At 34.5% G+C, this 15246-nt stretch overlaps 1 protein-coding gene across 2 annotated transcripts in view; it reads left to right on the top strand.

The window, feature by feature from the left end:
- Window positions 1-2140: 2140 nt before the first annotated feature.
- Window positions 2141-15246, top strand: part of LOC111025173 (HAD-superfamily hydrolase, subfamily IG, 5'-nucleotidase) — a 33494-nt gene continuing 20388 nt past the window's right edge. The window contains exons 1-10 of one of the 2 annotated variants that reach the window (XM_088126429.1): window positions 2141-2546; window positions 3053-3144; window positions 3612-3728; window positions 4049-4138; window positions 4250-4365; window positions 5681-5780; window positions 8955-9026; window positions 9107-9154; window positions 9236-9313; window positions 9396-9515. In XM_088126429.1, coding sequence (XP_087982555.1) covers window positions 2294-2546; window positions 3053-3144; window positions 3612-3728; window positions 4049-4138; window positions 4250-4365; window positions 5681-5780; window positions 8955-9026; window positions 9107-9154; window positions 9236-9313; window positions 9396-9515 — 1086 coding nt within the window. In that variant the 5' untranslated portion in view covers window positions 2141-2293. Of the gene's footprint in view, window positions 2547-3046; window positions 3145-3611; window positions 3729-4048; window positions 4139-4249; window positions 4366-5680; window positions 5781-8954; window positions 9027-9106; window positions 9155-9235; window positions 9314-9395; window positions 9516-15246 lie in introns of both variants that reach the window. The other variant, XM_022303023.2, reaches the window with a different exon arrangement.

Genomic DNA, 15246 nt, shown 5'->3' with positions numbered 1-15246 from the left:
GTTTCAAAAGAGATATGTTGTATCCGTGAAGATTGAACTTAATTTTTCAAATATTGGTTCCTAAGTTGAATTTAGCCTTAGTTGGTCTTATATGTTAATTAGAAAGTGAGACATCTCTAAAATGATGAACATTTGATGAATTTAGTTCTCAGCCGAGAAACTTGTTGATTCGCATTATAAATTAAAACCTAGTAATTTGAATGTTAAACTGGAGAGAAAAATGTCACTTAGACTAAAGATAATAAAAACTAGTAATATTTTCCAATTGATCTAAAAAAATACACATCGACAAAGTCTAGTTAACATATGTTAACTCCCACCACTAAACTCATGGACGAATTAGAAGTTAAATTGAGAAACCTCACAACTAATTAATACATGTATCTAAAAACAAACTAATAAAAAAACTTCAAAGACCAAATATATTACTTTTGAGACCAAATTGAAACTAAATTTAAATCTCATTAATCAATTTCAAATCTCGAGGGGTATTTTACCCAAATTCATTCTCATTCCTTGATTTCTATGCCCTTAAGCCATGTTTACTTATCAAAAGTCAAAATGAGAATGAATTGGAATGAAAATATTATTCATTTGATGTTTACCATAAATCTTTTGGAATTGGAATCAAAATTTATTTGATGTTGTTTTCTAAAACGGTTAGAAATCAGAATATATATAAAAATAGCTGGTATACCCTTTCTTCTTTCTTTTTAATTACAGGTACATTATCGTGGTAATCTTTTTTTAGTTAAAATAATAATAAATGTTATTTTATTTAATTATTATATTATTGATAGTAAATTTTTTATTATAAATTTTTTATTTAATATTAATAAATAATTAGTAATTAAAATTAAAAAAACAGAGTCAAATTTTAATAAATAATAAATATTTATTTAATATTATTAATCTTTCTGGTTAACCACATCAAATATAGCATATTTAAAAAAATAGAGGTCCAATTTTAAAATCACAACTTTAACCAAATGATACACATCTGTAATATATCTACAATATATATGTAATATACATCTAATATATTACTGATATCAGTGTCTGATATACTTACAATATGTACGTGATATATCTCTAATATACCACTAAAATAAGTATATACTGAAATTTTTGTTATATTTAAAAATTTTGAAAGCAGGTGATATATTTTTAAATACCTAAAAGATTTTGGAGAAAGTTTAAGAATAATGTAATTTAAAAAACTAATTACAAAAATAATGTATATTTAAAAATAATAACAAAATAAATGTAGTATAAACAAAAAATTACAAAATTAAGTTATACATTCAAACTATTGACAAAAATAGGTTAGGTGCTAGTCAAAGTCAAAAATCGCATATAATGGATGCGATTTAGGTGCCAACATGACATAGATGAGGTGGACCTCGAAGAATAACTCAAATCGCGTACATTGTACGCGACTTTCCATAAATAGAAATTGCGTACAACATTTATTTCTATTTATGGAAAGTCGCGTACGATGAACGCGATTTTCATTTAAAATATTTATATATTTATTTATTTAGTCTTTTATTTATTTTACGAATAAAATATTTTATTTTATTAATATTTTATTTATTTTCTATTTTCTATATACTTTTTATTTATTTTACCTATAAAATATAATTTATTTTATTAGAAGTAAAAACATACATTCGTTTAGAACAATGCTGAATAGAGTTCAGAGCACGGATTCAAATCCATGAATAGATGGTTGATAATGACCTTTATGACCAATGTTGCACAATTCTTACCATTGAACCAATTTACAAAATAATATATATAGCATATATAACTCGCAGCAACTGCATGCCCAACACGTGGCATTCTTAAAGCCATGTCACACCGAAGTCGTGGTCAATGACTGCGACTTTCACAAAATCGCAGTCATTGGCTGCGATTTTACGATTTACCTGAAATCGCATCCACTACCCTACTTTTGAAAATATACCTTATTTGTGTCATTTGTTTTTTAAAAAACATTACTTTTAAAAAAAATCCAAAGATTTTTGCTATAATAAGTCGAGTGAAAAAATCGATCTCATAGGTTAGAGAGGTGTCAATCATAATGGGCTAAAGCTGAATTAAAACCTTAGTTATGCGGATTGAATTATTATTCTTACAATACCGGCACGTGCTTTATCTGCTTCCTGCTCTCTCGGCCGGTTACATCCGCTGTAATAGAAGAACATCAGCCAACTGTACAAAGAAAGAAGAACGACCTGTTTTGTGCAGAATTTTTCGGTAATTTGCAGCACGCTGAATTCCTGGATCAATGGCAGTGGCCGCGTCTCTTGGGAGCCCTGCTCTGACCAGAGTCAGATTATTTGGCCGTATAAACAAAGAGCAATTGACTTCCCGCAGAGTTCAGAAGATGACGGTGTGTCTGTGCGCCACGGACTCCAAATCAGTGGGTGTTGGAGGTGATGTCTTTTCTGTGACGTCGTCTGCTAAGTGCGGAGTTGATTATCTAGGACAGAGCACTAAAGGAGATATGAATCTCAAGCGCGAGCATCTTGAGGCTTTCGGTAACTCTCTTTGATCAAGGGAAACGTGAATTCCTATTCCTGTCTTACTCTTTTCCTGCTCATTCCTTTATTCTTGATACTAATTGCGTGGTCTGTTTGTCTTGTCTTCGTCAACACAATGTCAATTACACCAACAGTCTGTTACTCCAACTAATTTCATGTGTGACTTTTGAGTAGCAACATAACATAATGGGGAAAGTCAAAATATAACGGTGAGTGTAAAGTGGCAGAAAGGGAGGATGTGTACAGTGGTGTAAATAAAACAACACAAATAACTTCCATCCATTATATCTCAATCTTGTTGCATTAAACGGCAAGCAGTTCTAACAAGAACCTGTAGAAGATATTCTAATTTCGCTCCATCCTCACTGCGTTGTCACTTTGAACAGTATCCTACACCTGTGTATTTATGATCAATCCAAGTACCATCGATTAATGACAATTTCTATGAGGTTCAGCATCATTATTCTTGAGTAACTGGCGCTTTCCTTTTCATGTAGGCATAGATGGTGAAGAAACCTTAGAAGGTCCAATCGAGGAAGTAGCCAGGTTGGAGGCACATGAAGCCGAGGACCTCCTTGGCGACTTAGGAATCCCGGTGAGTGGGGAACCAACATATTTCCATCATGCTTTTCTGCATTTCTAAGATTTCAGTATGCATGCCATGCATTAATTCTGACTCATTGTTTCGTATAAGGAAATAGAAGTTAATTCAGCCCTTCCTTCTGGGAGAGAGGTGCGTTTTTGGTAGGCACCGAACGTTGGATTTTTTATGTTTAGTCAATGCATTACGCAATTGATCTTCAATTTCTGCTTCCACAATCTCTGCAGTTCTTCATATGTAATGAAGCAATGGCCAATTCCCCAAGGATATTAACATTTTCAACGCGATTTAGGCTACTGGAATACGTTTTTAGAATACTAATAAACTTTATGTGTTTTTTATTCTTTATTTCCATTTATTTTAATTTACAAAAATTCAGACACATCAACAATTTATTTCCAAAAATTAGCCAGACAAACATCAACACTTTATTTCCCCCACTCACAAATGTTAATTTGCAGAGCCCTTCATCAAGAAATTCACCACATGGTATATTTTGTAGCCGAACATTGAATCTTCGATCGATCAGTGCCATTGGATATGATATGGACTACACATTGATGCATTACAATGTCATGGTAATTGTCTCTGATATCTTTGCACCCGATAAGCACTGGAAAATGATTAGGGCAGTTTTCTAGCTTGCGATCTCTTTCATATCAGAAAAATGGTTAGTGATATCACAGATTCTAAAATATTTCATACCTAAGGTAATTCTATCTTAAGCCTGTTAAGGATCCCACATTGATAAGAAAAGGGACCTTACAATGGTTTATAATAAACCTGGGCTACTCCTCTCATAGCTAATTGGTTTTGAGATGGAACCCCATGTATATTAATAAAGTCGTCCTTTTCTTCACATTAATTTCTTTCAACCTATATACATCTACTACTTCAGGCTTGGGAGGGAAGAGCGTACGACTACTGTATGGAAAACTTAAGGAACATGGGTTTCCCTGTGGATGGACTTGCATTTGACCCAGACTTGGTAATGGTTCTTTATGAGCTAGTTTAAGAATTGTTGTGGTGGACTTTGTTTCTGATCCTTATATTGTGTGTTTCCATTATTTATGCATATGTCACTTTAATAATTAATTAGGTTATAAGGGGCCTTGTCATAGACAAAGTGAGAGGCAATTTAGTAAAGGCTGATCGTTTTGGTTATGTAAAAAGAGCAATGCATGGAACAAACATGCTGTCTACTCGAGATGTAAGGTATATGTATAACTTTGTCTTAAACTTATTTTGTCTAGAATTTGACTTAAACTGCTTTTGTGCCACAAAGCTATTAATTCCACTAAAGGTATTCAGCCAGTCTTTCAATAAGATGTTAGTTGCAGCACGTTGCTGGCTAAAATTACAGCTTATGTTGCTCAAATCATCTAAAACACTCTTACGCATGTATATTTGTGTGTATTTCTGATCATCATTATTATAAAATTTTCTGAACCTTAAGATGGACATCAAGAAGTACTCTAAATTGTTTGGGTTGTCAACAGTTTAAAGATGCCTAATTGTTTTAAGATTTTATTTAGAAATCTTTGTTCTAAGCCATTGCATTTGCTCCAACAACTTCTAACTGGTTGTATTATATCTTATGATTTTTATTTTCTTCCCATGTTGTATTTTTTTTTTTTTTGAAAGGAAATAAAGAATTCCATTGATATAGTGACTGTAGAAAATTAAAAAATACATAAACTTAAATATAAAAGAAAACATTTGAGACCTATGTTTAAAAAGAAGAGTTATAAAAACCTCCCAATAAAAAAAAAAGATCTCCTAATTCATACAAATATCTTGCAATGAAAAAATAGAGAAATGTTTGGAAAGAGTACACGTACACCATTGAGAGGCCTTCAATTTTGCCACATCAAAACATTCATCTCAATGTTTATGAGAATTTTAACTCTCTGATTTCTTTCCATCCAAGTTTCCGAGATTATTCCTTTAACCGCATTGTGCCATAATAAGGAAGGCTAGTGAAGGAAGGCCTTCCTTGTTGTATTTTGTATGCAAATTTCATAGTTTAAAATGAAAATTCGAGCTTGAAAATTATTTAAAGTGTTGCAATATAAATCATTGGCGCTCTTTATATTTTCGTGACTTGACTTCTATCAAAATAAATATCCTTCCTTCCAAAACCTGATGCGTTACTGTGCATTTTTCTTATAAACTGGGTGGTGTCGAGGTTCCGTACTCCTTGCATTGTACTCATAGCCTACTCCACTAATCTTCTTCGGTGAGGTTTTGTACACCCTAAGGCCTAAGAGGCAACAATATTTTTAGATTAAATATCCCAATCCCTTACCACTAAGGCCACCCCTTAGGGGCATGTTTTATTGTGTGCCTATCTTGCTCTGTTGTTCCTTGTATCTTGTGTTTGTGCTTCCCCTATGCTATGCTCAAATTATCCTATAGAATTGGCTTTGATAGATTAGGCTTGCTAGTCTTTTGTTAACATTGGCTATATATGTACTGCAAAGAAATGCTATAGCTAAACTTTCTTGTGCTGCTAATGTTCTTTGAAAAGTGAGATTTATGGGAGGGAATTGGTGGATCTGCGGAAAGAGAATCGATGGGAGTTCCTTAATACACTATTTTCTGTATCTGAAGCTGTTGCTTATATGCAGGTAGTCCTATTATGATTCACTCTATTATTTTACCATTGCTCACTTGATTTCTTAGTACGACTTTGAATTATCAATATTTTTAAAGGCTTGTGGCAAAATGTTTCAATATAGGATGCATTGCACATTTCTTTCTTTTCTTTCATTTTGCTTGTTAAGAGGCATATTCTGATTCAAATACATCAGGGCGTGACATTGTACTTTTCAAGATGACTCTCCCAAATCTTCTCATTTTTAGTTAATACTTTGATAGGATAATCACTAGAGTAACCTCTTATCGATAATTAAAAGAAGGATTATAGCCTAATGTAAGGAAACCCCTCACAATAACACTGATATTCAGAGAAGATGAAGCGCTAGGGCTTTACAAAAGTCTCTTTGAGCTTACTAAAGAGGGCTGGTTCTCTCCCCTAAGCAATAATTCCCAAAACAACCAGACAAGTGTGCACAACAGAAACCCAAAAGCATAAAAGGACTACTAACTAACTCGAAAGGGTGAATTTCCCTCTCTACCCTCCTTGTGAATTTCCTTCTCTACCCCTTCTAACAAGTGTTGACTATTGGGGGTCTCACATCACCTTCGTACAAAAGCACCTTGTCCTCAAGGTGGAAATCAGGAAATTGGTGTTGAAAAATCGAGCGTAATTCCCACATAGCTTCATGCTCCAGTAATCCTTTCCATTGTACCAGCATCTCAATCTCGTGCGGTTGACGGTTCTGACAAAGAGCTGAGATTTTCTCCGATATGGCGATCCATTTGTACTTGTCATATAGCAAAGGCGTGCGGGTACTTGTCATATTTTAAGTTGCAAAATATGAAAGACAGGATGGATGTTGGATGTGGGAGGGAGATCCAACTTGTAAGCTATTGATCCTACCTTTTCCAGAATCTGGCAAGGGCTAAAAGATTTGGCAGATAATTTATTGTTGCTTGGTGTATGGGCGAATCTTCAACTAGACCCAATCGCCCTCTGAAAACTCCACTTCCCAGCAATGGCGGTTGACAAATTTCTCATTCTCCCTTGGGCAGCCACTGAATGGTCTTTCAAACTAATATAGCTTGGTCTCGCTCGTGGAGCAGCTGGTCCAGTGTTGCATGGGTGGCTCCTTGCCAAAGCATTGTAAATAAGTCTCCAGGCACTTATTGATAGTCTCTGTCTATCTGTCGGTTTGTGGGTGCTACTTAGAGATTCATCATAGTTGTGTTCCTTAGGTTCGAAAGAGCTCGATCCAAAAGTGGCTGACAAATTTATTAATCTATATCAGATACAATCAATCGTGGAAACCCGTGAAGTTAAACCAGTTCTCAAACAAAAGTCTCAACCATTGACTTAGTTGGGATGAGTGGGCATATTTGTTTATGTGATCAACCACCACACAAAAGGTGTGCTGTGTCCTTCTAATTTCAATAGTTTTTCGATGAAGTCCATAGAAATGTGTTCCCGTATAAAGTCTGGAGTGGGCATCGGTTTGAGTAGCCAGCTAGTGAGGTGGCCACGTGTTTGTTTTGTTGGCACACGTGGCACTATTCTACGTAGTGTTGGGATGTGGAGACAAAATATTAAAAAGGAGTGAAAGTTATTGGGCCAAGAAATACATAAAATCCCAATTATTTTCTTTTGTTTGCATTAAGTATGCTACCCTTATTTTAAAGATATATGGAGTCTTTTTTTGGCTTCCTACGTGAGTAGTTATAGAAAAAAAAAGAGGGTGGTGGCAGTTCCTTCGGCAGAGAAGAGAAGAAAAAAGAGAAACTTGATCTGTAGAACCAAGGTTGTTAACTCGTGAATGGAAACGTGAATTGTAATTAAAATTTTATGTATCATGTATCGTAAGTGTTGATTTTTAATTAATATTTATATTAAACATTAAAGGGAAATTGCAGTAGGTAGCAATTTTTTTTTATGTATTTCAAAATATGTCACCTGTTTTTTAAATTTTCAAATATGTCTTTAGGCGTTTTCTTTTTGGTTTGTTTTGAGTCCTCCTCGTTGGCTTCATGGATCTTCCCTTGCAAGTTTCTCAAGAAGACATCGTTTCTTCCCTCGAGTCCATCTCAAACTTATCTCCCTCTCAATTGGATGCTTATTTATCCTTTCTTAATTCCAAGCTTGTCAATATTCGCAAAGAAAAGGCTTTTTTTTTAAGCACACCCTATAAGAAAGATGGAGATTCAAGCTGAGCGGGAAAGAGAGCTTGCTGAAGGTATTAGAAATATTCGAGCCAAATATTCTCAGAAGTTTAAAGAGTTGTTTCCAGATGATCAATATGTCCTCGACGATGTTATTGTTGTTCAAGGTTCCTGAAGCTTCTTTTTGCAGTTCATTGCTTTTGGGAGGCTCTATTCGGAAGTTTATGTTTTGTGTCTTTATGTCATTTTATTTGTAAGCAATTTTGCCTTGTCTTTTTTCTTTTCTCGCTCCCTTTGAGAGTTTGTATCTTTTGAACATTTTGTTCTTTTTCATTAATCAATAAGAACTTCGTATCTTATTCAAAAGAAATATCAATAGCCTTTCGAGAGGGTTATCTCTCTCTCAAGAACTATGTCAAGTTCCTCTCACAAGACAATCCTCCAAGATGTCCTTCTCTCCCTTCTACTTCTATTTATACTCAACTTACCCCTAACTAATTACCATAATGCTCCTAACTCATATATTAATACTACTCCCAAACTATCCTTATTAGGACTCTCATAGATTCTCAATCGTGTGCTCTTTCCAAAATTTTCTCTTATATATTATTACAAGATATTTATATGAATTGGGAAGTCTTTATAACTCCCCCTTTTCAATCTTAATCTTGGTTTTGTTTCTTTCTTTTATCTCATTTGAGATTCTTGTAATTTTGTTCTTTTCGTAATTTTTCATTACATCAATGAAAATTCCTATTTCCTTTTTTTTATTATTTTAAATTTCCTTCTAAAAAAACCATAGGCTCTAGGTTCTTTGGCCTAAGATATTTTTAAATATTTACATTTTTAGTCAATGCTAATTAGAGGGTATTTCTATTTTGTAATCTCCTTTGGCTTTTAGTTTTGGAGGACGTTTGTTTTCTTGTACATGGTTTTGTTCAATGAAATTTTCTTTTATGTAAAAATGCACCGCTTAATGTTAAGTTGTTCCTCCATTTGTGTATTAAATGTATTTCTCTACATTAAAGTGGTATGGCTTCTGTCAGATGGTAGACAGATTGGATGATGGAGCCATAGGAGCAGCCCTTGGTCCGCTTGATTATAAAGGACTTTACAAAGTATAGTACTTCTACATCTATCATAAAATCCAATGTTACAGTTAACTGTGTACATTTTAAAGTTCAAACTTGGTTCACAGGCTGTTGGGAAAGCACTATTCAGGGCACATGTCGAGGGTCAGCTTAAGGTAGATACTGTCATTTTACGGAATGTTTTAGTTGTTACTGGTTCTTTCTGATTATCATGGACTGACTCATGAGATTCACAGAGTGAAATAATGTCCAAGCCTGAATTGTTTGTAGAGCCTGATCCTGAGCTACCATTAACCCTGTTGGATCAGAAGGAGGTATAACCCATAAGTGACGATTGGCTATTGTATTGGCTATGATGATTTTGTATTCATTACTTGAAAAACTTTTATGCGCCAGGCTGGAAAAAAGCTTTTGCTTATCACCAATTCGGATTATCATTACACAGACAAAATGATGCAGCATTCTTTTAATCAATTTCTTCCAAATGATATGGGCTGGCGAGATCTATTTGATATTGTAAGTTGAGCTTTAATACATTTATTCATATTTTGATCATTATTAATTTCTTTTTTGGGTGCTCTGTTGGTTTGTTCAAGACGTGAGGGTGAAATAGGACATCAGAGCTTTTTCAGTGAAGTGAGATGCACAATATGAATTCACCAAATAATATAAACATCGATGCTGAAGAATAAGAAAATTAGTGAAATAATTAATAAACTATAAACAGATTATTTGTTAATTATTCTCCTATTATGTTTTGTATGAATTGGAAGGCTTTTATAACTCATTTTTTGTTTTTTAATTCTCTTTTCATTTCTTCTCTACTTTTGTTGATCTTTTTCTTTAGACTCTTATTTATTTATTTTTTTTAAACAAGAAACAAACCTTTCATGGATAATATGAAAAACACGAAAAATGTTCAATGATACAAACTCCAAGAAGGAGCGAAAAAATAAAATAAAAAATGCCCAACAGAGAACAAAGTTGGAGAAGATACAAGATAGTATATCTAAAACCAAAACCACGCTCTCCAATCTGCTAAAGCAAGATCAAAAGACCTAATGCCAAAGAAATAGCAAACATCTGATCGAGTAGAGGCTTGAATAACATTCTTCTTCGACACTTGCAATTCCAAAAAAGACCATCACCTAAAGAGATTCCAAAATAACCGCCAAACGAATAATCAAATATCTGAGGAGCTTTTTCTTTAGACTCCTTTGGGAGTTTGTATCTTTGAACAATTTTGTTCCTTTCCATCTATCAATAAAAAATTTGTATCTTGTTTAAAAAAAAGAGAGAGAGAGAGAGATTTTTGAAGTAAGATAAATTGAGAAAAGAATATACAACAATCATAGGTCAAAAGGTCCTAATAATGATTTAATATAAACTACTTCCTAGACAGAGCATGACAACCAATCTAGTATAATCGTGAAAATCAGGAATTTTTGGAACTTTTTAGTCGGAAAGTTCCATTAAGAAGTCAGAAAGTGATTCTTTAGTCCATCTGCTGCTATGTCTTGGTTTCTCTCTTAAAAAAATTTGGTATCTGTTACCTTCCAAATGCTCCAACAAGTAACGAAAATAGCACCCTTTAAATATGGCTTTGCTCCTATTTTTCTCATTAACAAGAGAATGAGAAATATTACAAAGTTTAACTAAGTTATCATAAAAATCTCGAACACATTATTCCACTAAAAATTAGTTGAGGAACAGTTCATAGCAGATGATTTCCATTGTCATTTGAATCACATAAACAACACACTTATTACACACAAATTTATTGTTTTTTACTAATTTTGAACTCAAGTAATTAACAATAAAAGCGTAGAAACTAAGGTTTGAGAGAACCAGTGTCGTCTATTCTCATTATTAAAGTCTATAGATAAATATACAAGGTTGACCTAATTCTATAAGGAGAAGGTAAAAGACAAATTAATATTAATACAAGAATATAAAATATACTAATATCTATACTCTAACACTCCCCCTCAAGTTGGTGCATATATATTAATCATGCACAACTTGTTAGACAAATAATCTATTAGTGCTCCATTCAATGCTTTAGTAAAGATATCTCCTAGCTGCTCTCCAGTCTTCACATACCCTGTAGTCACCAATCCTTGCTGTATTTTCTCACGTACATAATGACAATCAACTTCAATGTGTTTGGTTCGTTCATGAAATACTGGATTAGATGCAATATGAAGAGCTGTTTGATTATAACACCAAAGTTTCATTGGAGTGGTGATGTCAAATCCCAATTCAGTCAGAAGTTGATGTATCCATACTAATTCACACACCGACTGTGCCATAGCTTTATATTCTGATTCAACACTCGAACGCGACACCACGTTTTGTTTCTTACTTTTCCAAGAAACTAAATTACCTCCGACAAATACACAATATCCTGAGGTTGATCTTCTATCTTTCTTAGAACCTGTCCAATCAGCATCTGAAAAACATTCAATATTTAAGATGACCATGATCTTTATATAACAAACCACGTCCAGGAGCACCTTTCAAATAACATAGAATATGTTCCAATGCGATCCGATGGTCAGTCGTAGGAGAACTCATAAACTGACTCATAATACTGACTGGATAAGCTATGTCTGGCCTTGTAACCGTAAGATAATTCAGCTTCCCTACTAATCTCCTATACTTTTCAGGATCTTTCAACAACTCCCCTTCCTTTGTAAGTTGTAAATTAGGTATCATTGGGGTACTACGCGGCAGCTAACTTTCCTGTTTTAGTTAACAAGTCAAGTACATACTTTCTTTGTGACAAAAGGATCCCCTTCTTGCTCCTTGTTCCTTCAATTCCTAAGAAATATTTCAACATTCCCAAATCTTTAGTATGAAATTGACTATGAAGAAAAGACTTGAGTGATAGGATGCCTGATGAATCATTACCAGTAATCACAATATCATCAACATATACAACTAATAAGATAACACCAGACTCAAATCTTTTATGAAAAACAGAATGATCTGACTTACTCTTCTTCATTCCAAAATTCTCAATCACCTGACTGAATTTTCCAAACCATGCTCGCAGACTTTGTTTCAACCCATATAAGGATTTACGAAGGCGACATACATTTCCATTCTCCCCCTGAGCAACAAAACCTGGTGGTTTCTCTATATAAACTTCTTCTTGAAGATCACCATGGAGGAATGCATTTTTAATATCAAGCTAATGCAAGGGCCAATGGTGAATAGATGCCAATGAAATGAATAACCTGACAGAAGCCAATTTAACAACCGGAGAAAAAGTATCAGAATAATCAATTTCGTAAGTCTGCGCATATCCTTTAGCAACAAGGCGAGCTTTCAAACGGGCAATTGATCCATCCGGATGAACTTTAACAGCAAACATCCATTTACAACCGATAGGTTTCTTTCCTGCAGGAAGAGACACTAAATCCCAAGTACCATTGTCATCTAAGGCAGTCATCTCCTCCAACATAGCAGCCCGCCAACCAGGATGAGATAAAGCTTCATGAACAGTTTTAGGAATAGATACAGATTCAAGGGATGCAATAAACGAACAAGTAGATGATGATAAATGGTTATATGAAACAAAAGAAGAAACAGGATAAGTACACTTACGCTTACCTTTTCGAAGGGCAATAGGAAGGTCATCACTCGTTCCTGGATCCACAGGCAAAGAAGCTGCTGGTATAGGGCATGAGTCCTTAGGAGGTTGCCGACGAGAATAAACTTGAGTAATAGTGGGGAGAGAAGGATCAGGCGCAGAGGGAGATGTATTGCTTGGAAGTTCTTCAGTAGAAGTAGAGACAATAGAATAGACAAGAAAGGTATCATCTTCCTGTGACTGCTCCCCCTGACTGGTACTCAAGGACGATGAAAAAGAAGTATTTTCAAAGAACGTAACATCAGGAGAGACAGGATATCTATTGAGATCAGGACAATAACATCGATACCCTTTTTTAACACGAGAGTAACCAAGGAAAATGCATTTCAATGACTTAGGGTCTAATTTGGTGAGTTGGAGGCGAACATCCCGAACAAAACAAGTGCAACCAAATATTTTAGGTTTAATTGGAAATAAAGGTTGCGTAGGACACAGAGTACGATAAGGTATTTCACCCTTAAGAACTGGCGAAGGCATGCGATTAATCAAGAAGCAAGCCGTCGAAACAGCATCAGCGCAAAAGTATTTTGGAACATGCATTTGAAACATTAAGACCCTTGCTGTTTTGAGAAGATGTCTATTTTTCCTTTCTGCAACTCCATTTTGAGACGGAGTATCAACACACGAGGATTGATGAATAATACCATGTTCACTTAAATAGGAGTCAAGAGCACCAGAAAAATATTCCTTAGCATTATCACTTCGTAGAACTTTAAGAGAGCCACCAAATTGAGTTCGAATTTCAGCATGAAAGTTACGAAAATGATAAAGTAACTCAGAACGATGTTTCATCAAATATAACCAAGTTACACGAGAGAAATCATCGACAAAAGTAACAAAATACCGAAATCCATTTTTGGACTCAATAGGACAAGGACCCAAACATCAGAAAGTAAACGATATGGATTATATTTGGAGGCATTCCTCTTTTTTGCTAGGGCCCCAAAAGGTGTATCTTGTGTAGAGAAACTGTTAAATTATATTTGTTATCTTTTAATTTCATTTTTTATTTAGGTTTTAGTAGGTTCAAGTTTCCTTTTTTATTTCTTCTTTTCATTTATTTACTTTATCACTTATTTTCTTTCTTTTATTTGATGTTTTACTCTTAGTATTTCTTAATTTTGTTGGGGAACTAATGGACTTTGATTATTTCATGTTTCTTTTTAAACAATATGATGTATTCCTAATATTTAATAGTTTTGACATTTTTCAACGTTTATTATATTAATTTATGCTATATATATTTTTATTTTTTTATTTATTAAGGTGCGCCAAGCTTCACTCAGGCCTTGTCTTTTTGTCGCCTTTCACCTTAAGGCGATCAAAGGGTTTGTCACCTTGAGGTGTGCCTTACACCTTGAAAACACTGTTTGAGGATACTTGGCTAGGTGATAAACCTATTTGCTCTACGTTCACTCGCCTGTACCATTTGTCCTTTACGAGATTACATTTTTTGGCTTATGTTTTAGCTTCTTTGGGTACATCTACCTTGTTCTATTTTGGCTTTCATCGTCCTTTGTCTGGTAGGAAGGCAACAAATGTTGTGGCTCTTTTGTCTTTGTTTTGAGACGTTTCTATTAGTCCTTGTAGGAAAGATATTCATTTTTGGGCTCTTAATCCTTGAGGGATTTTTGTGGAGATCTTATTCTGTTTTTTTTGTGATCCTTCTCCCTTCTAGCATCCCTATTTTTCCTTGCTTTGAGAGGGCAAACACCCTGTACCGTGTTTGGAGGCATTCGTCCTTTTTGGTGAGCTACGATGGTGCATTCTTTACAAGAGTGTGTCTGAGGTCCTAGATCATATTCTTTGGAGTTTTTAATTTGTTCGCTCAATTCGGGACGTTTCTTCGAGCTTTTTGGTGTTTATTTATCCAGAAACAAAGTGTTGCTCTAGTCTATGGCAAACGTCTTCTTGGATTCATTGCTTCGTGATACGAGCCAAATCTTGTAGCATATTTGGCTTTTTCACAATTCTGTGGGGCCTTTGACTGGAGAGAAATAATAGGACTTTTAGAGGTCTTGAGAGACCTTAGGAAGAAGTTCGATCTCTTGTAGGTTTAATGCTTCTCTTTCAGCATCAGTCTCCAAGGATTTTTCTAATTATCCATCTTGTCTTGTGATCTCGAATTTGAACCCTTCTTTGTATGGCTAGTTATTTTGGCTCATTTTATTGGGATGTCATTTTGTATTATTTTATTTAAGCTCAGTCTTCAAGGAACTATCCGTTGACTCCCATAAGAAGCAGGGGTGGTTCGTAGATACATATACCTTAGGGCAAATTATGCTTTTAGCCCTTGAGTTCAAGGCTTTTTTGTCTATTTGATTCTTTAGTATAAAAATTTTTCTCTTTGTTGGTTCCTGGTTCAAGGAATCATATGTGAGGAGTGGAGCTAAATTCCGTTGGTGAGCTTCAATCTTGCTTCTTCAAGTAATTGTTGTGCTTGCATTTTTTATCAATCTCTTTAGTGATGTCTTCCTGGCTTTTCTGGTTGTGATTCTGTTATGGAAGAAAGCTTTATGGTTTTTGGTTTGGGTTTTGAGTTATTGTAATTTTTGGTTTTTGTTGGGCTGTTTGTGTTTCTACTAATGG

The sequence above is a fragment of the Momordica charantia genome, assembly GCF_013281855.1.
Source record: "Momordica charantia cultivar OHB3-1 chromosome 7 unlocalized genomic scaffold, Mcharantia_2.0 BLBB01000007.1, whole genome shotgun sequence".
Lineage (NCBI taxonomy): Eukaryota > Viridiplantae > Streptophyta > Magnoliopsida > Cucurbitales > Cucurbitaceae > Momordica > Momordica charantia.
The sequence above is the reverse complement of the archived record's forward strand: the minus strand, read 5'-3'. Positions and strand labels throughout refer to the sequence as shown.